The sequence below is a fragment of the Phyllobates terribilis genome, unplaced genomic scaffold (assembly GCF_046119375.1).
Source record: "Phyllobates terribilis strain yellow unplaced genomic scaffold, ASM4611937v1 Scaffold_5__5_contigs__length_657084704, whole genome shotgun sequence".
NCBI classification, from domain to species: domain Eukaryota; kingdom Metazoa; phylum Chordata; class Amphibia; order Anura; family Dendrobatidae; genus Phyllobates; species Phyllobates terribilis.
In genome coordinates, this window is record NW_027362765.1 from 124,056,799 (window position 1) to 124,073,636 (window position 16,838).

Here is a 16,838-nt window from a genome sequence, read left to right on the forward strand (position 1 = left end):
TAGGCTAGATAATGCTCTTAAGGCTATGTTCACACAGCGTTTTTTTGAGGCATTCAAAAACGACGAGTTTTTGAAGTGGAAACCGCTTTAGGAAGTGTTCCTATTTTGAGGAGTTTTTAACTTCTGTTTTAAACAGGGCTGTGGAATCGGTAAGCCAAACCTCCGACTCCCTCATACATGGCTCATGTTTAAGTGATAACTTTACTGTAGCACAGATTAATCTCAGCTAAAAGTCTAGACCCTTAGGAATAGGACAGACATTTATAGGACATTTCATAACTTTCCCAAATTCTTATGAAAAATATTCCCCACAAACTGCATTGAACTACTGTACCCAATTTATTATATATTTTAGGAGTCGGAGTCGGTTGATATTAATGGGCTCCGACTCCACTGCCCTGGTTTCAAAGCATTTTGGGAGTTTTTTCATGAAGCATTTTTTCGCTAAGCTAAAAAGAAACCTCTTCATTTGAACAGCAATATGGATTTCTCTTAGTAATAAATAGGAAAAGTTTCCTAACACTCTTGGGGTATGTTTGTACAATGTCTTTTTCCGGTGGGTCCACTCTGAAACCCACCTGAAAAAGCACTTAAAAGATGCTAAAAAGCATGAGCATTTCTATGTAAAAAGACCTTGCTGCTCATACGTTCAGACTTTTTGAGCCTCTTTTAACCTTTTCAGGCTTGAAAGCCATGAAGTAGTTAAAAGAAGTGTCCCGACCATTCTTCAGGCGGCTTTAAGACTTTCACTAAGTTATACAGAAAGTAAAAAAAAAAACTCCACCAGCAAAACGACATCAGAGGCGCCAAAAAAGACTGATGGCGTTTTCTGGAAGTGTCTTCAGCTTGAAAAACTCAGCAGGTATGCCGGCATCTAAAACATGTTGTGTGCACATGCCCTTAAAGCGTTTTTTGAGGAGGATTTTGGAGCAGATACTCCTCCAAAAACTTTTATGTGAACTTAGCCTTTAGGGTATGTTCAATCTGAGTTTTTTTAAAGGAATTTGAAGCAGATCTGCACAAAAATCCAATATCCAAATCAGATTTATACGTCCGTGAAACATGGTGTGAGTACGTACCACGATGCACAGATTTCCCACGGGTCTCCTGACCCAAAATTGGCTGCCTCATATATGCCTATGAGGCCGTTGAGGTAAAGTAAGGAGACCAGTGAGTGGTCTGTGCATAGTAGGCCCGTACTCGAACCGTGTTTCATGGACATCTGAATTTGGCCATCTGAATTCTTGTCAAAAAACTCAAGTGTGAACATACCCTTATTGTTCAATTAACTGGACATCAGATTGATACATTTTATCTTCTCTGATACATTGCAGTAAACTATCGGGACAGGAGAAACATTTGTGCTACCAATGTCTTTAGCTCACAGATGATTGTCTAGACTGGTTACAATAGTGACAGAGCCTCAGTTGTGTGACTTATAAGTTCTGTTAGCACTTAGAAACTTGCAGAACTTGACTGGAAAATTCTGATAAGGGTATGTGCACACAACGCCTTTTTAGATGCCGGCATAACCGCCGAATTTTGTGAACCGAAATTCCCAGCAGTGGCGTTGCCTTATGCAGTGGCTTTATCACCTGAACAATGGCCAGGTCACTTCTTTGCGTCTTTGGAAAAGTGAAGTAGTTAAAAGGAGCTCAGAAGACCGAACATCTGCACAGCAAGTCGTGTTTACATTGCAGTGCACATGTCCATTCTTTTTAAAGTTTCCTTAGCTTTTTCAGGGGGTTACGGGGTGTATCCTCCTGAAAAAGACATTTTGTGCATATACCCTAAACGAAAGGGATCTGACACAAGATCTATAAAAATTATATAATGATATGATGCCTGCTTCATCACATGTGCCTAACAATTATTTCTTAATTTAATTGAAACCTTCTTTTCACTCATCTGTTTGGACGCTCATCCGGGACAGAAGTAATACTGCGCATCTCTTTGATGTCTTCTCCAGTTTTCATGTCTTCTCTATTCTTCTGTACAGGTGCCCTACCCCAGGATGTGATGGCTCCGGACACATTACAGGGAATTATGCGTCTCATCGGAGGTAAGAGCCTATGGGAATTAATTATTAGTATTTTTATAGCTTGTATTGTGTTTCTAGGGCCTATCCTGAGTTAAGCCAGAAAGTCATACAGGGCAACATATTTCTGTGAGTTGCATCACGGTCCTTGAATATGGAATGTGTTGTAAAATGCTGTTAAAATACGTGAAAGGGGATGTGTTTATTACTTATTGGATATTTAGAGGCAGGAAATATTAGACTAGAAGCTAAAAAATATTAAGTACTGATCACATGCTGCCTATTTTCCATCCAGATTTTAATCTGCAGCAAAATCTTTGACGAGTCTACATGTAAGGTAGTGGAAAATCTGCAGCTGAATATTTGGATGTGTAAATCCAATTTAGAAACCAAGGTTAATTTAAAAAATAATCTAAAATGATTTCATTGGCGAGAACCTCTTTTTAGAAACGTTTCCAGTGAAACTGGTCCCAGCACTCTCTAAGGAACAAAACCATCATTCTGACCAGCACCTTATCTGCAGCATCAATGGGAAAATGTATCTGACATGCTACAATTCCTTCTCACTCTTTCACCTTTAGGCCGGTTTCCCAGTCTGTATAAAGACCAGTCAAAAGTCTCCTGCCCGAACTGGACCATCTTATATAAGCTTATGAGGCCGTCAAGTCCGGGTTTGGAGACCAGAGACGGCTCTGTGAATTGCAGCTTGTACTCGGACCATGAAACACGGATGTGTGAAACCAGCCATATGCATTGAAAAATTACTTCTACATAATATAAATAAATTAGTACAATTAAATATTAGTAAATTACAACATTTTGTAATTTGCCAAATAATAGAACAGATGTAATTTGGTTTGGTCACCATAAGTGCACTGATTAGAGCCCACAGATGATCATTTGTGCCACTCATCATATTTGAGCAGAACATACTTGGAAAAGGACCCTAAAATGGATCCAGTTTGTTTCAATGATATTCCTTTTTATTTAGAAAAATATCGCTCATCTGCCTGGGTGGTCAGGAAATCAATACATGCAATATTCCTCTGTTTGGTCCCAACACCTTTCGTCATCCCATTTGTGACTTTTCACATTGAAGTCGATGGGACAATGGACATGGGAGATTGAAACAATGGGTTACACGGCTGACATTTTTTATCCATTCATTGTCCTTTGGATGACAATGTTGAACATGAAGGATAGAAAGCAGTGAATGGGTCAGCTGATGGAAAAACAGTGAGTTTAGAGGCTGTTCACATACTGTATGTCTGACCCTATAGTTTATTTTTCCTCTAGCATGGTTCTGTCCGTGATTGCCTGGCAGATTTAATTAGAACTTTCATGGACTGGCTTTTTACTAACTTCTGTGACTTACACAGGGACCCTGAGTTGAGTCCTATGAGTAGCCGCTGGCCGGTAGAGAGGGTTGGCAGAAATGGTCAGGTCACCAGGTCAGAACCAGGAGGTACAGATAGGGGACAAAATTGTCAGTGAGAAGAATAGTGAATCTATCTCAATAGTCTGAGATCAGAAACAGAATAAACCAAAAAAGTACAAAAGCAGACCAAAGAGGTGTGGTCCAGATAAAGGAATACTTGTCACTGACATTAGAGACTGAGGTATGAGCCCAATCCGAGAGTTAATTATATCAGATAATTAGTATACTGCAAAAAGAAAAGTGAACTGGATAGGGACAACCAGACCAGCAATCCTAAGTTTAGCATCCACGCGCTACCATCGCTCAGCAGCATTTGTAGCATTAGTGTGGCGCTGCCTAGCGACCAAGGCAGAGGTAGAAGTAGCGTATTCTGACACAGATGCGACAATAGTTAAAAAATTTTATTGATGACAAAACTAATTCCACGGCTTCCCATGGGGTCATATTTGTGTCCGGTAGTATATGTAAGGCTGGACATCTGAACTAGTTGGATAAAGAAACTTTGTGCAGTTTTTGCACCTGTCTGGTGTCTACAGCAAAGTTTCCATCAGAAATTACTTGCTGGGAAAAAAATAGGTATGTGAACGCACCCTTACTGGTGCTACTGAATGGTTGAAAATCTGTGTCCGTGATCTAAAATGTGCAACAAACTTAAGGAGGACCTTTCACTAGTTTGAGCATGTTAAACTGGCCACATCATGGATTAGTACAGGGATGGGGATGACCTTTTATCTTCCCCTGGGCAGACTCCTGGGGACCGCAGTGCTTGGGCCGGCAGCTGCATTTTAACGGCCGACGGCCCTTCAGCGTCTTCTTGCTCTGTGAGCAAGTGAATGCAGTGTTCACTACTGAACGCTGAGGCTCGTGCAATGAAAGATTACACACTTACACCGGTGCCAACGTCAGGACGTACTTTGTCGGTGGAGTTAATGCACGATTTGTAAGGCCCCCGAAGGATGGTATAAATATCTAAAATGGCCCATGGCAGAAAAAAGGTTCCTCACCTCTGGATTAGTGGCTTCAGAGTTCAATAAAATGTAGATTTTATTTTTTAATTTCACCTTTCTGTTACGAAGATATTAGCTTGTAAAGTTTAAGTTATAATTTATGTTATCTTTCATCTGAGCATTTCCAGAGCTTTGTCTCTGGGGGGCGTGAGCTTCTTTGTATGAGGTTGAGCAATCATAAGCAGGCAGTGTCACGCTGTGGAGGATAGAACACACCCTCCTCTCCTCACTAATCTCTGCAGCTACTGTGTAATGATACAGCACAGCTAAGTTATGTATGTTATGTGTGGCTACCTTTTTGGCGATTAGTTGCGGCTGTGAGCAACTACACCCTGAAAGTGCAGAAGCCTCCGGTTTCTAGATGAGCCTTGTAGTTCTCCACTAGTTATGGGCCGGTCCCCTCTGCGGCCTGATCCCTCCATGTCCTGGTAGATTCGGGAGCACGGGTGGCTTCCTGCACTTCCCGTGCCCCTGGGATCCCCTCACTCCTGAAGCCTTCCTCCGCTCCCTTCCTCTTCAGCCTTTCCTCCTGGGCCTCTCACACTAGGCCCCCTTCCCTGAGCAGAGCTCCTGCTCCCACTCCTTCTCCTCTCTGACTGTTCCCTCAGACTGTTCTAACCACTCCCAAAATGGCTTCCCTTTTTATACTCCTACTGAAGTGCTCCCCTGTACTTCTTCCTCCACCCACACCCACTACATCGTTCCACCCTCCAGCCAGGGACCAGGGACTGTGCTCTCCCTTAGGAGCAAACTCGCCCTTCCCTCCTGAAGTGTAATGGATGCAAATGTGTGGGTCCCGGGCAGTACTCCATCCTTACCTGAGAGTGGGATACCACACCTCTGGGTGAGATGCAGTACCTCTGTGGCGACTGAACCCGCAGGGGCGCCCCATTTGTAATGATACATAATTCAGCTCTGCTGTATCTCTACACAGTAGTTGCTTAGATCAGCGAGGAGAAGAGCCCATGGTCTTTTTTTCTCCTGCACGATGATGGCTGCTTATGACTAGTCAACCTAATGCAGGGGAGAGAGTACACATCCCCAGAGACAAATATCTGCCAACACCCAGATGGATTTATCAAATTATAACCTAAGCTTTACAAGCTAATATCTGTACAATGGAGTAGAGAACTTAAAAAAATAAAAACTACATTTTACTCAGCTCTGCAGTTACTATTCCATGATGTGGCCAGTTTAACATGCTCAAACTGGTGAAGGGTCCTATTTAATCTAGAGAAAGTTTTTTTTGTATTTTTTTTAGAAACATGATGATCGTAATGTTCTAGCTTATCTCCATATTCTCCTGTTTAGGTTACACATTTATCATGTAGTATATAAAGAGATCAAATCTTCCCTGTAGCATCTCTATAAATTGATGTTCCTAGAAATAGCGTAATTCTCAGCGTAATTGTTTTCCATAGAACCATGTGTATAATTGCCTCAGGAGACGTGGCAGTGCCTCAATCTCTGGGTTTGTTTGCTATCACGCTATAATATAGCTTTGCAGAGGCCGATCAGGTGAACAGTCTGGGAATAGGTTGTACTGTGTATTAGGCTGAGCATATGGCAGTAATTACATCGTCTTCTATGAATTTATAGCTTGTCAGGCTGTCCTCGTGCCAAGAAAAGCGGAATGAAAGTTACACCCACTAAGGATGACAAGGACGACCCAGAGCTAATGAAGTGAGTAGAAGCCGAGCACGTGATGAGATGAATATGAGAATCTGAGAAAAACATGTACAATGATTGTAACTGGAAAGTGCGTATAATTGGTTTATGCCCGCGTTACCGAGAGGCCCCCGGAGGCGGCCATTGTCTGATCTGCATCTAACACATCACACTGTATCAAACCTCTTAGAGGACAGCATAAAACACAATGTAGCGGTGCCTACTTACAAAACTCCACCAGCAATGCTCATGTACCAGTAGTGCCCCCATACTGGTTACCCTAGCAGGGCCGCCATGTATACAAATAGCCACTACTTATTATTCCTTAGTTGACATCAGTCACTGGTTACATAGTGTTTGAGTTCAACATTTGCTGACAGTTACTAGCACATACGTCAAATGTATCTATTTGCCTAACGACAGAGTCCTTTTGGCCTCTATAGGGCTGGCATACTTTGTTGCACTTTTTTTTTCTTCTCAGAAAAGAGTAACTGATTATACTGTTTATACAGAGCCATCCGGGGGTATACATTTGTTTTACAGTTGGAGATGTGTGCCTATACAGAGGTATACATTGGAGCCTACTGTGAGAGGTACAGTTGAAACCAGAAGTTTACATACACTATATAAAAAGACACATATACATGTTTTTCTCAATATCTGACATGAAATCAGAATAAACCTCTCCCGTTTTAGGTCAATTAGGATTACCATAATTTTTAATATTTGCCAAATGCTGGAATAATGAGAAAGAGAGAATGTTTTAAGGCATTTTTATTACTCACTACAAAGTCAAAAGTTTACATACACTAAGATTACTATGCCTTTAAACAATTCTGGACTGCCCATATGATGATGTCATGTGTTTGGAAGCTTCTGATAGTTTTTTCGGCAACATCTGAGTTAATTAGAGACACACCTGTGGATGTATTTTAATGCACACCTGAAACACACTGCTTCTTGGTGTAGCATCATGATAAAGTCTGAAGAAAGCAGCCAAGATATCAGGAAGAGAATTGTGGACTTGCACAAGTCTGGCTCATCCTTGGGTACAATTTCAAGATACCTGAAGGTGCCTCGTTCATCTGTAAAAACAATTATATGCAAGTACAAACAAGATGGCAATGTACCGCTCAGGAAGCAGATGGGTTCTCTGTCCCAGAGATGAACGGCTTTGGTCCGACATGTGCATATCAACCCAAGGACAAAAGCAAAAGACCTTGTGAAGATGATGGCGGAAGCTGGTAAGATTGTGTCAATATCCACAGTGAAACGAGTACTATATCAACATGGGCTGAAAGGCCACTCTGCCAGGAAGAAGCCATTGCTCCAAAAGAAACATAAAAAAGGCAGATTAATGTTTTGAAGTGCACACATGAACGAAGACCTTAATTTTTGGACACATGTCCTGTGGTCTGATGAAACTAAAATTGAACTTTTTGGGTATAATGACATCGTTACGCTTGGAGGAAAAAGGGAGAAGCTTGGAAGCCTAAAAACACCATCCCAACTGTGAAACACGGGGGTGGCAGCATCATGTTGTGGGGTGGTTTTGCTGCAAGAGGGACTCGTGCACTTCACAAAATAGATGACATCATGAGAAAAGAAGATTATGTGGCAATACTGAAGCAACATCTCAAGACATCAGCCAGGAAGTTAAAGCTTGGGCGGAAATGGGTCTTCCAAATGGACAATGACCAAAGCATACTGCCAAAATGGTAACAAAGTGGCTTAAGGATAACAAAGTCAATGTTTTGGAGTGGCCATCACAAAGCCCTGATCTCAATCTTATTGAAAATTTATGGGCAATGCTGAAAAGCCAGGTGCGAGCAAGGCGACCTACAAACCTGGATCAGTTACACCGGTTTTCAGGAGGAATGGGCCCAAATTCCGACCAACTATTGTGAGAAGCTTGTGGAAGGATATCCGTAACGTTTGACTCAAGTCATTCTGTTTAAGGTCAATGGTACAAAATACTAATGAAATGTATGAAAACTTTTGACTTTGCGGTAAGGAATAAAAATGCCTTAAAACATTCTCTCTCTCTCATTATTCTGGCATTTGGCAAATATTAAAAATTATGGTAATCCTAATTGACCTAAAACAGGAAAGGTTTATTCTGATTTCATGTCAGATATTCAGAAAAACATGCACATGTGTCTTTTTATATAGTGTATGTAAACTTCTGGTTTCAACTGTATATGTCAGGCAACACTTCCAACATACACATGTGATGGAAGACTCAGACCTAGAGTGAACTATGCCTGAACCTGACAACAGCAAATCAGCCTGACAACTTTGGGCTTTAGTCTAAATTTATTATTACCATTTGACAAATAAAAAAAAAGTTCTCTTTGCATAGGAGACATCAAATGATTAATTATGACGGCTCTGGAATCTGTTTTTGCAGGTGTAAAGTGGATTGTAGAGGAGATGTCCAAAGCTAGACAGATATGGGATAGATATATAGATAGATAGACAGACAGAGAGATACATAGTAGATAGATAGATGGAGAGGATAGATAGATAGATAGATAGATAGATAGATAGATAGATAGATAGATAGATAGATAATTAGATAGATACATAGATAGACAGATAGGTAGATGGAAATATAGATAGACAGATAGGAAATAGATAGATAGATAGATAGATACATAGATAGATAGGAGAAAGATAGATAGATAGTTAGATAGATAGATGGAGACAATAAATAGATAAATAGATAAATATTATATAGATGGAGAGAATAGATAGATAGATAATAGATAGATAGATGGAGAGAATAGATAGAGAGACAGAGAGATACATAATAAATAGATGGAGAGGATAGATAGATGGATAGATAGATAGAAGGATAGATAGATAGATAGATAGAATGATAGATAGACAGATAGATAGATAGATAGATAGATAGATAGATAGATAGATAGATAGATAGATAGATAGATAGAACAAAACAGTATGTTTTGGGCGTTTTATAAACCAGCCATAGTCTGCTGTAGAAAGTCCTACATAACAATCAGTTTACACATAACATGTTCTGCGATCCTTCATGGGGGTGTCACCTTGAAAAGCATTTACATCTTACAAGAATCGTGTACACCATGGGTGATCAGAGACGGAAATGAAAAATGAAATACATTTAAATCGCGGCTCCCATCGGCAGCGAGCTGCAGTCACTATGCTAAAAGTGTTGCGCAACAGCGACATATTTATAATCTCCCGTGGCTGCAAAGTGCATATTGTCCCTGGGTGGTCGGCAACCGGTCTTCTATCAATAGTTACCCCCAGCGGTTGTGCTAAGCATTCTGGAATGGAAGCTATTCTGTCGCTCTGTCAGGGTATTACAGGCTGCTTGGTACAAGGCTGAGCTCTGCTGCCCCCCACTGAGAGAAGAGCAATTCAGGATCCATCACTGTGTTAATCATTCTTCAAATAAACGACAGCAGATGTTAAACCAAATCCCGCTCTTTACAATTATTGCAAATGGGAAGAGCCGGCGACAAACAGACTTTCTGCTTTCATTTGCGCTCTTATCCTCTAAGGGGTTAACCTGGAGCAGACAGATGTTTAACACTGGTTAATGCTATGGTAGAGATGCAATGAAAGGTATATTAGCCACGTAAGGCAGGTAGCATAAGTACCATAAAGGTGTGATAGAGAAGCGGCCTCTCTCACTCCAGAGGATTCACTAATTTGCTCCTCGACGTCGGATCGCACAGTTTTCTTATGAATTTTCGGAGGTTCTTGCTGGCGAGGATATTAAGAAAAAAATTGTACTGCTTTTACAGACAATTAAAAGCAAGATGAGCGGGGTTTTTCTTTTAGATGAAGATAACATTAGGCCTGTTCTCCTGCTTCAGAAGACATCCTTCATAAATAATACAATCCTGAGCCGCAAGTAAAGCGAGAAGTAGAGAGGAATCATCTTAGAGGGATCCTCTGGTTTTGACAAACCTTTAACATGCCAAAAGCTATTGGTACAGTTCTGTGAGCTCGGACCTTCACTGATCACTATTAGGGTAGGGTCACACAACCGTTTTCTCCACAACCATGAAAAACGCTCCAATTACTCTCATCAGACTTTGATCAGAATTTGATAAAAGTATGATCAGCATGGGATCCGATTTTCTCAGATATGGAGAGAAAAAATAAAGTTTCTCTACTTTCTCCATTCTGTTAGTCCTTGAAAATCTGACCGCTCACGGATGTCATCCGAGTTGATCTGATTTTTTTTTTCACAGATCCATAGACTTGGACTGAAGATTTTGATCCGACACTCGGATCGAAATCGAATATGTCTCCGTTTGTGTTCTGTGGACTACTCGGTCTGAATAAAAAAATCGGACGTGTGCACACGACCATAGAATATCATAGGTACTACTGCTATGCATGAAAACCACGAATAGCAGTCATCCTAGAAAATCGGTCATGTGCACGAGCCCTTACTGTTCCGTTCGAGACTGTGGTGAGGCTCTCAACATTTGCTCAGATATCTCGGGAAAGACCAACATTGTATGACATTTAGAAGAATACTGACTGATTTTAGATATCAATGTGACTCTTATTTTGGTTGAGCTCTGGCTCTATTCCCATCAGTAATCAAAGGGAAAAAAATCTTCAGCACCTACATCTACAGGTTAGTTTTAAGAGTGAACAATATATTTTCAGAAATAAATCTAAACATTTACTTCACCGTTTGTTCAGGTGCCCAGTTCCAGGCTGTGATGGACTTGGACACATAAGTGGTAAATACGCTTCTCACCGCAGTGCGTCCGGCTGTCCTCTGGCTGCTCGGAGACAGAAGGAAGGCACTCTGAATGGATCTGCATTCTCCTGGAAATCTCTGAAAAATGAAGGTCCAACGTGCCCAACCCCAGGCTGTGACGGATCAGGTCACGCCAACGGGAGCTTCTTAACTCACAGGAGGTAAAAACATTGTTTTGTGTAATGGTCCATCTTTATCTATAGAAACTCAATACTGGTTTTCTACAGTCTGATGAATCTCGTTTGTCTATTGAAATAACTCGGATCATCCTTTATTTAGTCTGTCAGGTTGTCCGCGAGCCTCTTTTGCTGGGAAAAAGGGAAAACTCTCAGGGGATGAGCTTCTTGGAACAAAATTCAAGACTAGCGATGGTAAGTGAAGATGAGCAATAACCTGCCACCTGTAGGGTTAGTTTTCTTATACCCATGTAGTACAAATCACTTTTAAGGGGGTCACAGATCTCCTCTACAAATATTGTTATTGATCATAACATTTTGTATTTTAACTAAATTAGGTGATATAGCAGGTGGATTGGAATCTACAAAGTCTACACCAATAGCTCCCTAAAAGAGACCCTGCCAACCCCCTAAATATGCATTTAGACAGGTCAATATCAAACACTCAACAAGTGCCGATCGACTATCTACAAGTTGATTGGTGCTTGTTAGCTGGCCTGTTCACACAGGCCGACAAGTAGAGAGCAATCACTAATACTATCATTCAGCCCCCATACAGCAGCACGTTATCGGCAGCACATCACCTGTTTACACCGGCCGATATGCTGCCGATGCTATGATTTATGTACCAGCATATACAAGATCGGTGTTTATTCCTATTCGGAAGAAGGCACATGCTACTGTGGAAACTATTGGACTATTGTGCTTATACCTCATGTCAGAAAAATACTACTGAAGATCCTACAAAGATGGTTAAAGCCTTACTTTGACAAAGATCTGCCAGAGGAACAAGCAGGATTCAGAAAAGGCAGAGGAGCAAGAGATGTAATTGCTATTATTAGATGGATAATGGAATAGGCCAAAGAATACAACAAGGAGATCTATTTTTGCTTAATCGACTACAGCGAAGCCTTCGACTGTGTTGATCACCAGAAACTTTATAATACTATGAAGGATATGGGTGTGCTGAACAATCTGATCTGCCTCATTAGGAACCTTTACATCGACCAAGAAGCAACAGTCCGAACGGAACACAGTGACACGGCATGGTTCAAGTAGAGCGAGGCGTCAGAGAAGGCTGCATCCTGTCACCATTTCTCTTCAATTTATATACAGAAGATATTATCAGGAAGGATGGACTTGCCAAAAAAGAAGAAGGAATCAAAATTGCTGGACGAATCCTCACCAATCTTAAATACACAGACGATACAACAAGATGCAGCAATGACATCGAAAGTCAATAGGAGGATAGCTATGGGCAAATCAACAATGAAGTCACTGGAAAAGGTCTTCAAATCAAGGAACATTTCACTAGCAATGAAAATTGCCTCTTTAGAGAGGAAGAGGACTAGCAATGAAGACACGGCTCGTACATAGTCTGGTCTTTACTGTAGTAACATATGGATGCGAAACCCGGACGGTAAAGAAACAAGATAGGAGAAGAATCGACGCCTTCAAAATGTGGTGCTGGAGAAGGATGTTATCAATACCATGGATGACAAGAAAGACAAACAAATCAATCTTGGAACAAATCAAGCCAGACATGTCACTGGAAGCAAGGATCAACAAGCTACGACTTGTCTACTTTGGGCACATCATACGAAGAGAGCAATCACTGGAGAAGGACATCATGGTCGGAAGAATAGAAGGAACAAGGCGAAGAGGCAGACTAGTCATGTGTCACTTGCTAGCCTGTTTGCTGTCATCTTGATACAATCATAGCTTTCTCTGCTGTAGATCTAGTAGTGCTCAGAATGCTGAGCGCTCGGTAACACCACCCACACCACTGATTGGCAGCTTTCTGATCAGGGCTGTGGAGTCGGTAAGCCAAACCTCCGACTCCTCAATTTCCACGACTCCGACTCCCTCATACATGGCTCATGTTTAAGTGAAAAATATTCCCAACAAACTGCATTGAACTACTGTACCCAATTTATTATATATTTTAGGAGTCGGAGTCGGTCCATTTTATACCTTTTTGTGAGGTAAAAAATTTCCCTGCCTGTTTTTAAAGAATGTTTTACATCAAAGAAAGAATCAGCTGTGATCCCCGGCTGTCCTGTCTGTATACTCTTTTGCGTCCTCCCCTGTCAGGAGCTGTGGTATGATCAGACCATGTTCCTGTACGGTCAGACACAGCCATTACACAGTACACAGCAGGGGCACATTTATAAGATTATCTCAACACAGGGACATTTTCTTTGAATACATTCAATTGTGGAAGTTATTATCATTCCAAGATCTATTGATTAAAATGAACTTTTGGTCATGGGAAAACCCCTTTAACTTCTTCTGGACTGTCCATAGACTTTAAAAGTCCAGGTGGTCCACACATGTCCCTGCACCGACATTCTAAAATGTCAGTGTCATTCAAGCAGCTAGCACTAGATAGTGCAGCTGTGGGGGAGGGTAGCTGCTGTCACACACAGCAAGACTATCCAGACGGAAGATAAACATGGTTTATTACCAAATTTACCTTCTCGATCTTTGTATACACGTCACCGAACTAGCCCAGCGCTGTGTATATATACAGTGGCTACGGAAAGTTAAGTTTGTAAGCTTGGCCAGATCTGTGCCTTGCCACAATTCTGTCTCTGAGCTCCTTGGGCAGTTCCTTTGAGCTCATGATTCTCATTTGGTCTGACATGCACTGTGAACTATGAGGTCTTATATAGACAGGTGTGTGCCTTTCCAAATAAAGTCCCATCAGTTTAATTAAACACAGCTGGACTCCAATGAAGGAGTAGAACCATCTCAAGGAGGATCACAAGGAAATGGACAGCATGTGACTTAAATATGAGTGTCTGAGCAAAGGGTCTGAATACTTATGACCATGTGATATTTCAGTTTTTCTTTTTTAACAAATTTGCAAAAGCTTCAACATTGCTGTTTTTTTTCAGTCAAGATGGGGTGCAGAGTGTACTTTAATGAGAAAAAAAAATAACTTTTTAGAATTTACCAAATGACTGCAATGAAACAAGGAGTGAAAAATTTAAAGGGGTCTGAATACTTTCCGTACCCACTGTATTAGGAAACACTGACAGTGCTTCCTCCTCTGGACCCAGTGAACATGTGATCACTCGGTGCAGGGAGGGAACAGAAGCTGCTGGATCCTAGAAAACCCAAACAGCTCTGCTATGCAGCCAGGAGGCTGAAATCCCCATTTAACTGGGGATAAAATACCAGCCCTAGTTGCAAGGGAGATCAGCAAAAAAAAAATTATTAATATATTATGCCACCAAAGGTCTTTTAAGACCTTATGGGGGTCACAGCATGTAAAATAAAAAAGAATAAATAAATAAAACAAAACTAAAAAAAAAGACACTGTTAGTCTGAATTGCTGAAGCTAGTGCCGCCCATATTGAAAGAAAAAATAGGTGCAATATATAAAAATCAATGATTTTTAATGGTCCTTTGTAATCTTTAAAGTGAAAAATTGACAAGTATCTCCTATTTTAATTTACATTTTCCACTATCAGAAAAAAAGGAATATGAAAATGACATGAATATTAAGGCCCATGCATCTCGAAAAAAAAAAAGGAAAGACATTTTTTTAGAACCATTAAAAGGAGCATGTATGATAAAACCTGAACATTTGCCTGGTCAAGAAGGGAGAGAAATGACCCAATCATATACTGGTTCAAGAGCACTTTACTGCAGAGCATTTCACTGCAGAAAGTTTAGCTACTTGTATTTGCGCCTTAGATCTGACATCCGTCTGTTTTTACAGTCTTAGAAAATGATGAAGAAATCAAACAGCTGAACAAGGAAATAAATGAGCTTACAGAATCCAACTCAGAGATGGAAGCGGACATGGTGAACCTCCAATCTCAGGTCAGCTCTTTGTCTTATTGTTTGGCTCGTCAGCAAACATCGATTCATTCTGCACTAATGTACAGCGTAATATAATATAATGAGATATTTTATGATGAGAAGGATCACAACATCCTATAGCATTTACTTGTCAATCCTAGTTTAGAAGGTCTCACAATTTCTCAAAACATGCCTTTAAAAATATGCAAAACCACCCACACAGAGACATAACTATATATCAGTCATCCGTTGTTTTTTTCCTCCAGTATTTTAGTACCAGTGACGCATCACTTGCTGCCCTAGATGGGTCTTTGGGCTGGATAAAAAAAAATTCCATGTAGCATTTTTCTGTCCAGCTACAAAAACAGTGACCAGTGCAGAGGCAAAAAAAGATAGAGCGGACACAGTGGATAGGATATACTGCATGTGACTGTAGACCATACATGTCAAACTCTGGCCCATGGGCCAAATCTGGCCCCCTGGGTGGTTTTATTTGGCCCACGACACCAGAACCAACACCCCTATGTAGGGCCATTATTCTGTATGGAGGACTATTTGGGGCCCATTATCCTATGTGGAGGACTATTTGGGGCCATTATTCTGTATGGAGAACTATGTAGGACCATTATTCTGTATGGAGGACTATGTGGGGCCCATTATACTGTATGGAGGACTATGTGGGTCTATTATACTGTATGGAGGACTATGTGGGGCCCATTATTCTGTATGCAGGACTATGTGGGGCCCATTATTCTGTATGGAGGACTATGTGGGGCCCATTATTCTGTATGGAGGACTATGTGGGGCCATTATCCTGTATGGAGGACTATGTGGGGCCATTATTCTGTATGGAGGACTATGTGGGGCCATTATTCTGTATGGAGGACTACGTGGGGCTCATTATCCTGTATGGAGGACTATGTGGGGCCCATTATTCTGTATGGAGAACTATGTGGGGTCTATTATTCTGTACGGAGGACTATGTGGGGCCCATTATACTGTATGGAGGACTATGGTGGGCCCATTATTCTGTATGGAGGACTATGTGGGGCCATTATTTTGTATGGAGCACTATGTGTGGCCCATTATTCTGTATGGAGGACTATGTGGGGCCCATTATTCTGTATGGAGGACTATGTGGGGCCATTATTCTGTATGGAGGACTATGTGGGGCTCATTATCCTGTATGGAGGACTATGTGGGGCCCATTATTCTGTATGGAGAACTATGTGGGGTCTATTATTCTGTACGGAGGACTATGTGGGGCCCATTATACTGTATGAAGGTCTGTGTGGTGCCCATTATAATGTATGCTGGTTGGCCTGCGACTTAGTCCAAGTTTTTAATTTTGGCCCTCTGTGTGTTTGCGTTTGACATCCCTGCTCTAGACTAAAGGCAAACATAATTTTATTTTGATCTCACCGATGTATTCCACAGCACTTTACAATTCACAGGGGACGTGTACAGACAATATCAGACATTACAGACTAACATATAATTCAGCACCTACCAACAGTGAGCACATAAGTTTACACAATCTACAAGGAATACACAGTATATGAAAATCGTTCAAAAATCACAACCGTCTAATGTGCATGGGGACTGTTCCCAATATCATCTGAAGTTTCTACTTCTAATGAGTATTATTTTCAGGGGATGCAAGTTGTTGACAGGGGAGTCTGGCACCATCTTCCTCCCCTCTGCCCATTGAAAACCTTTGTGTCACACAAGGTGTAGGAAAGACTAAGTGCAACACGAAGGGAAGGGGGAAAAGGGAGCACAGACTGTAGGGAAAGGGGATAGTGGAGACCTCCTAGGCTGACCTATTTCACCCTGTCTCACCTAACGTCCCTATATTGGTTCCGCACCAATCGCCGCACAGGAACTTCACCCTGTCTTTCCTGGCGTTTGGCCCTGGCTAGGGAAG

At 41.3% G+C, this 16,838-nt stretch overlaps 1 protein-coding gene across 4 annotated transcripts in view; it reads left to right on the forward strand.

Moving 5' to 3' along the window:
- The window catches only part of MYT1 (myelin transcription factor 1), a 211,672-nt gene that overhangs the window by 187,956 nt on the left and 6,878 nt on the right, over positions 1 to 16,838 (forward strand). For all 4 annotated transcript variants that reach the window (XM_073682907.1, XM_073682904.1, XM_073682905.1 and 1 more), the window contains 5 exons: positions 2,000 to 2,062; positions 6,083 to 6,166; positions 10,862 to 11,083; positions 11,202 to 11,293; positions 14,829 to 14,932. In XM_073682907.1, the coding sequence (XP_073539008.1) occupies positions 2,000 to 2,062; positions 6,083 to 6,166; positions 10,862 to 11,083; positions 11,202 to 11,293; positions 14,829 to 14,932 (565 nt within the window). The remainder of the gene's footprint in view (positions 1 to 1,999; positions 2,063 to 6,082; positions 6,167 to 10,861; positions 11,084 to 11,201; positions 11,294 to 14,828; positions 14,933 to 16,838) is intronic.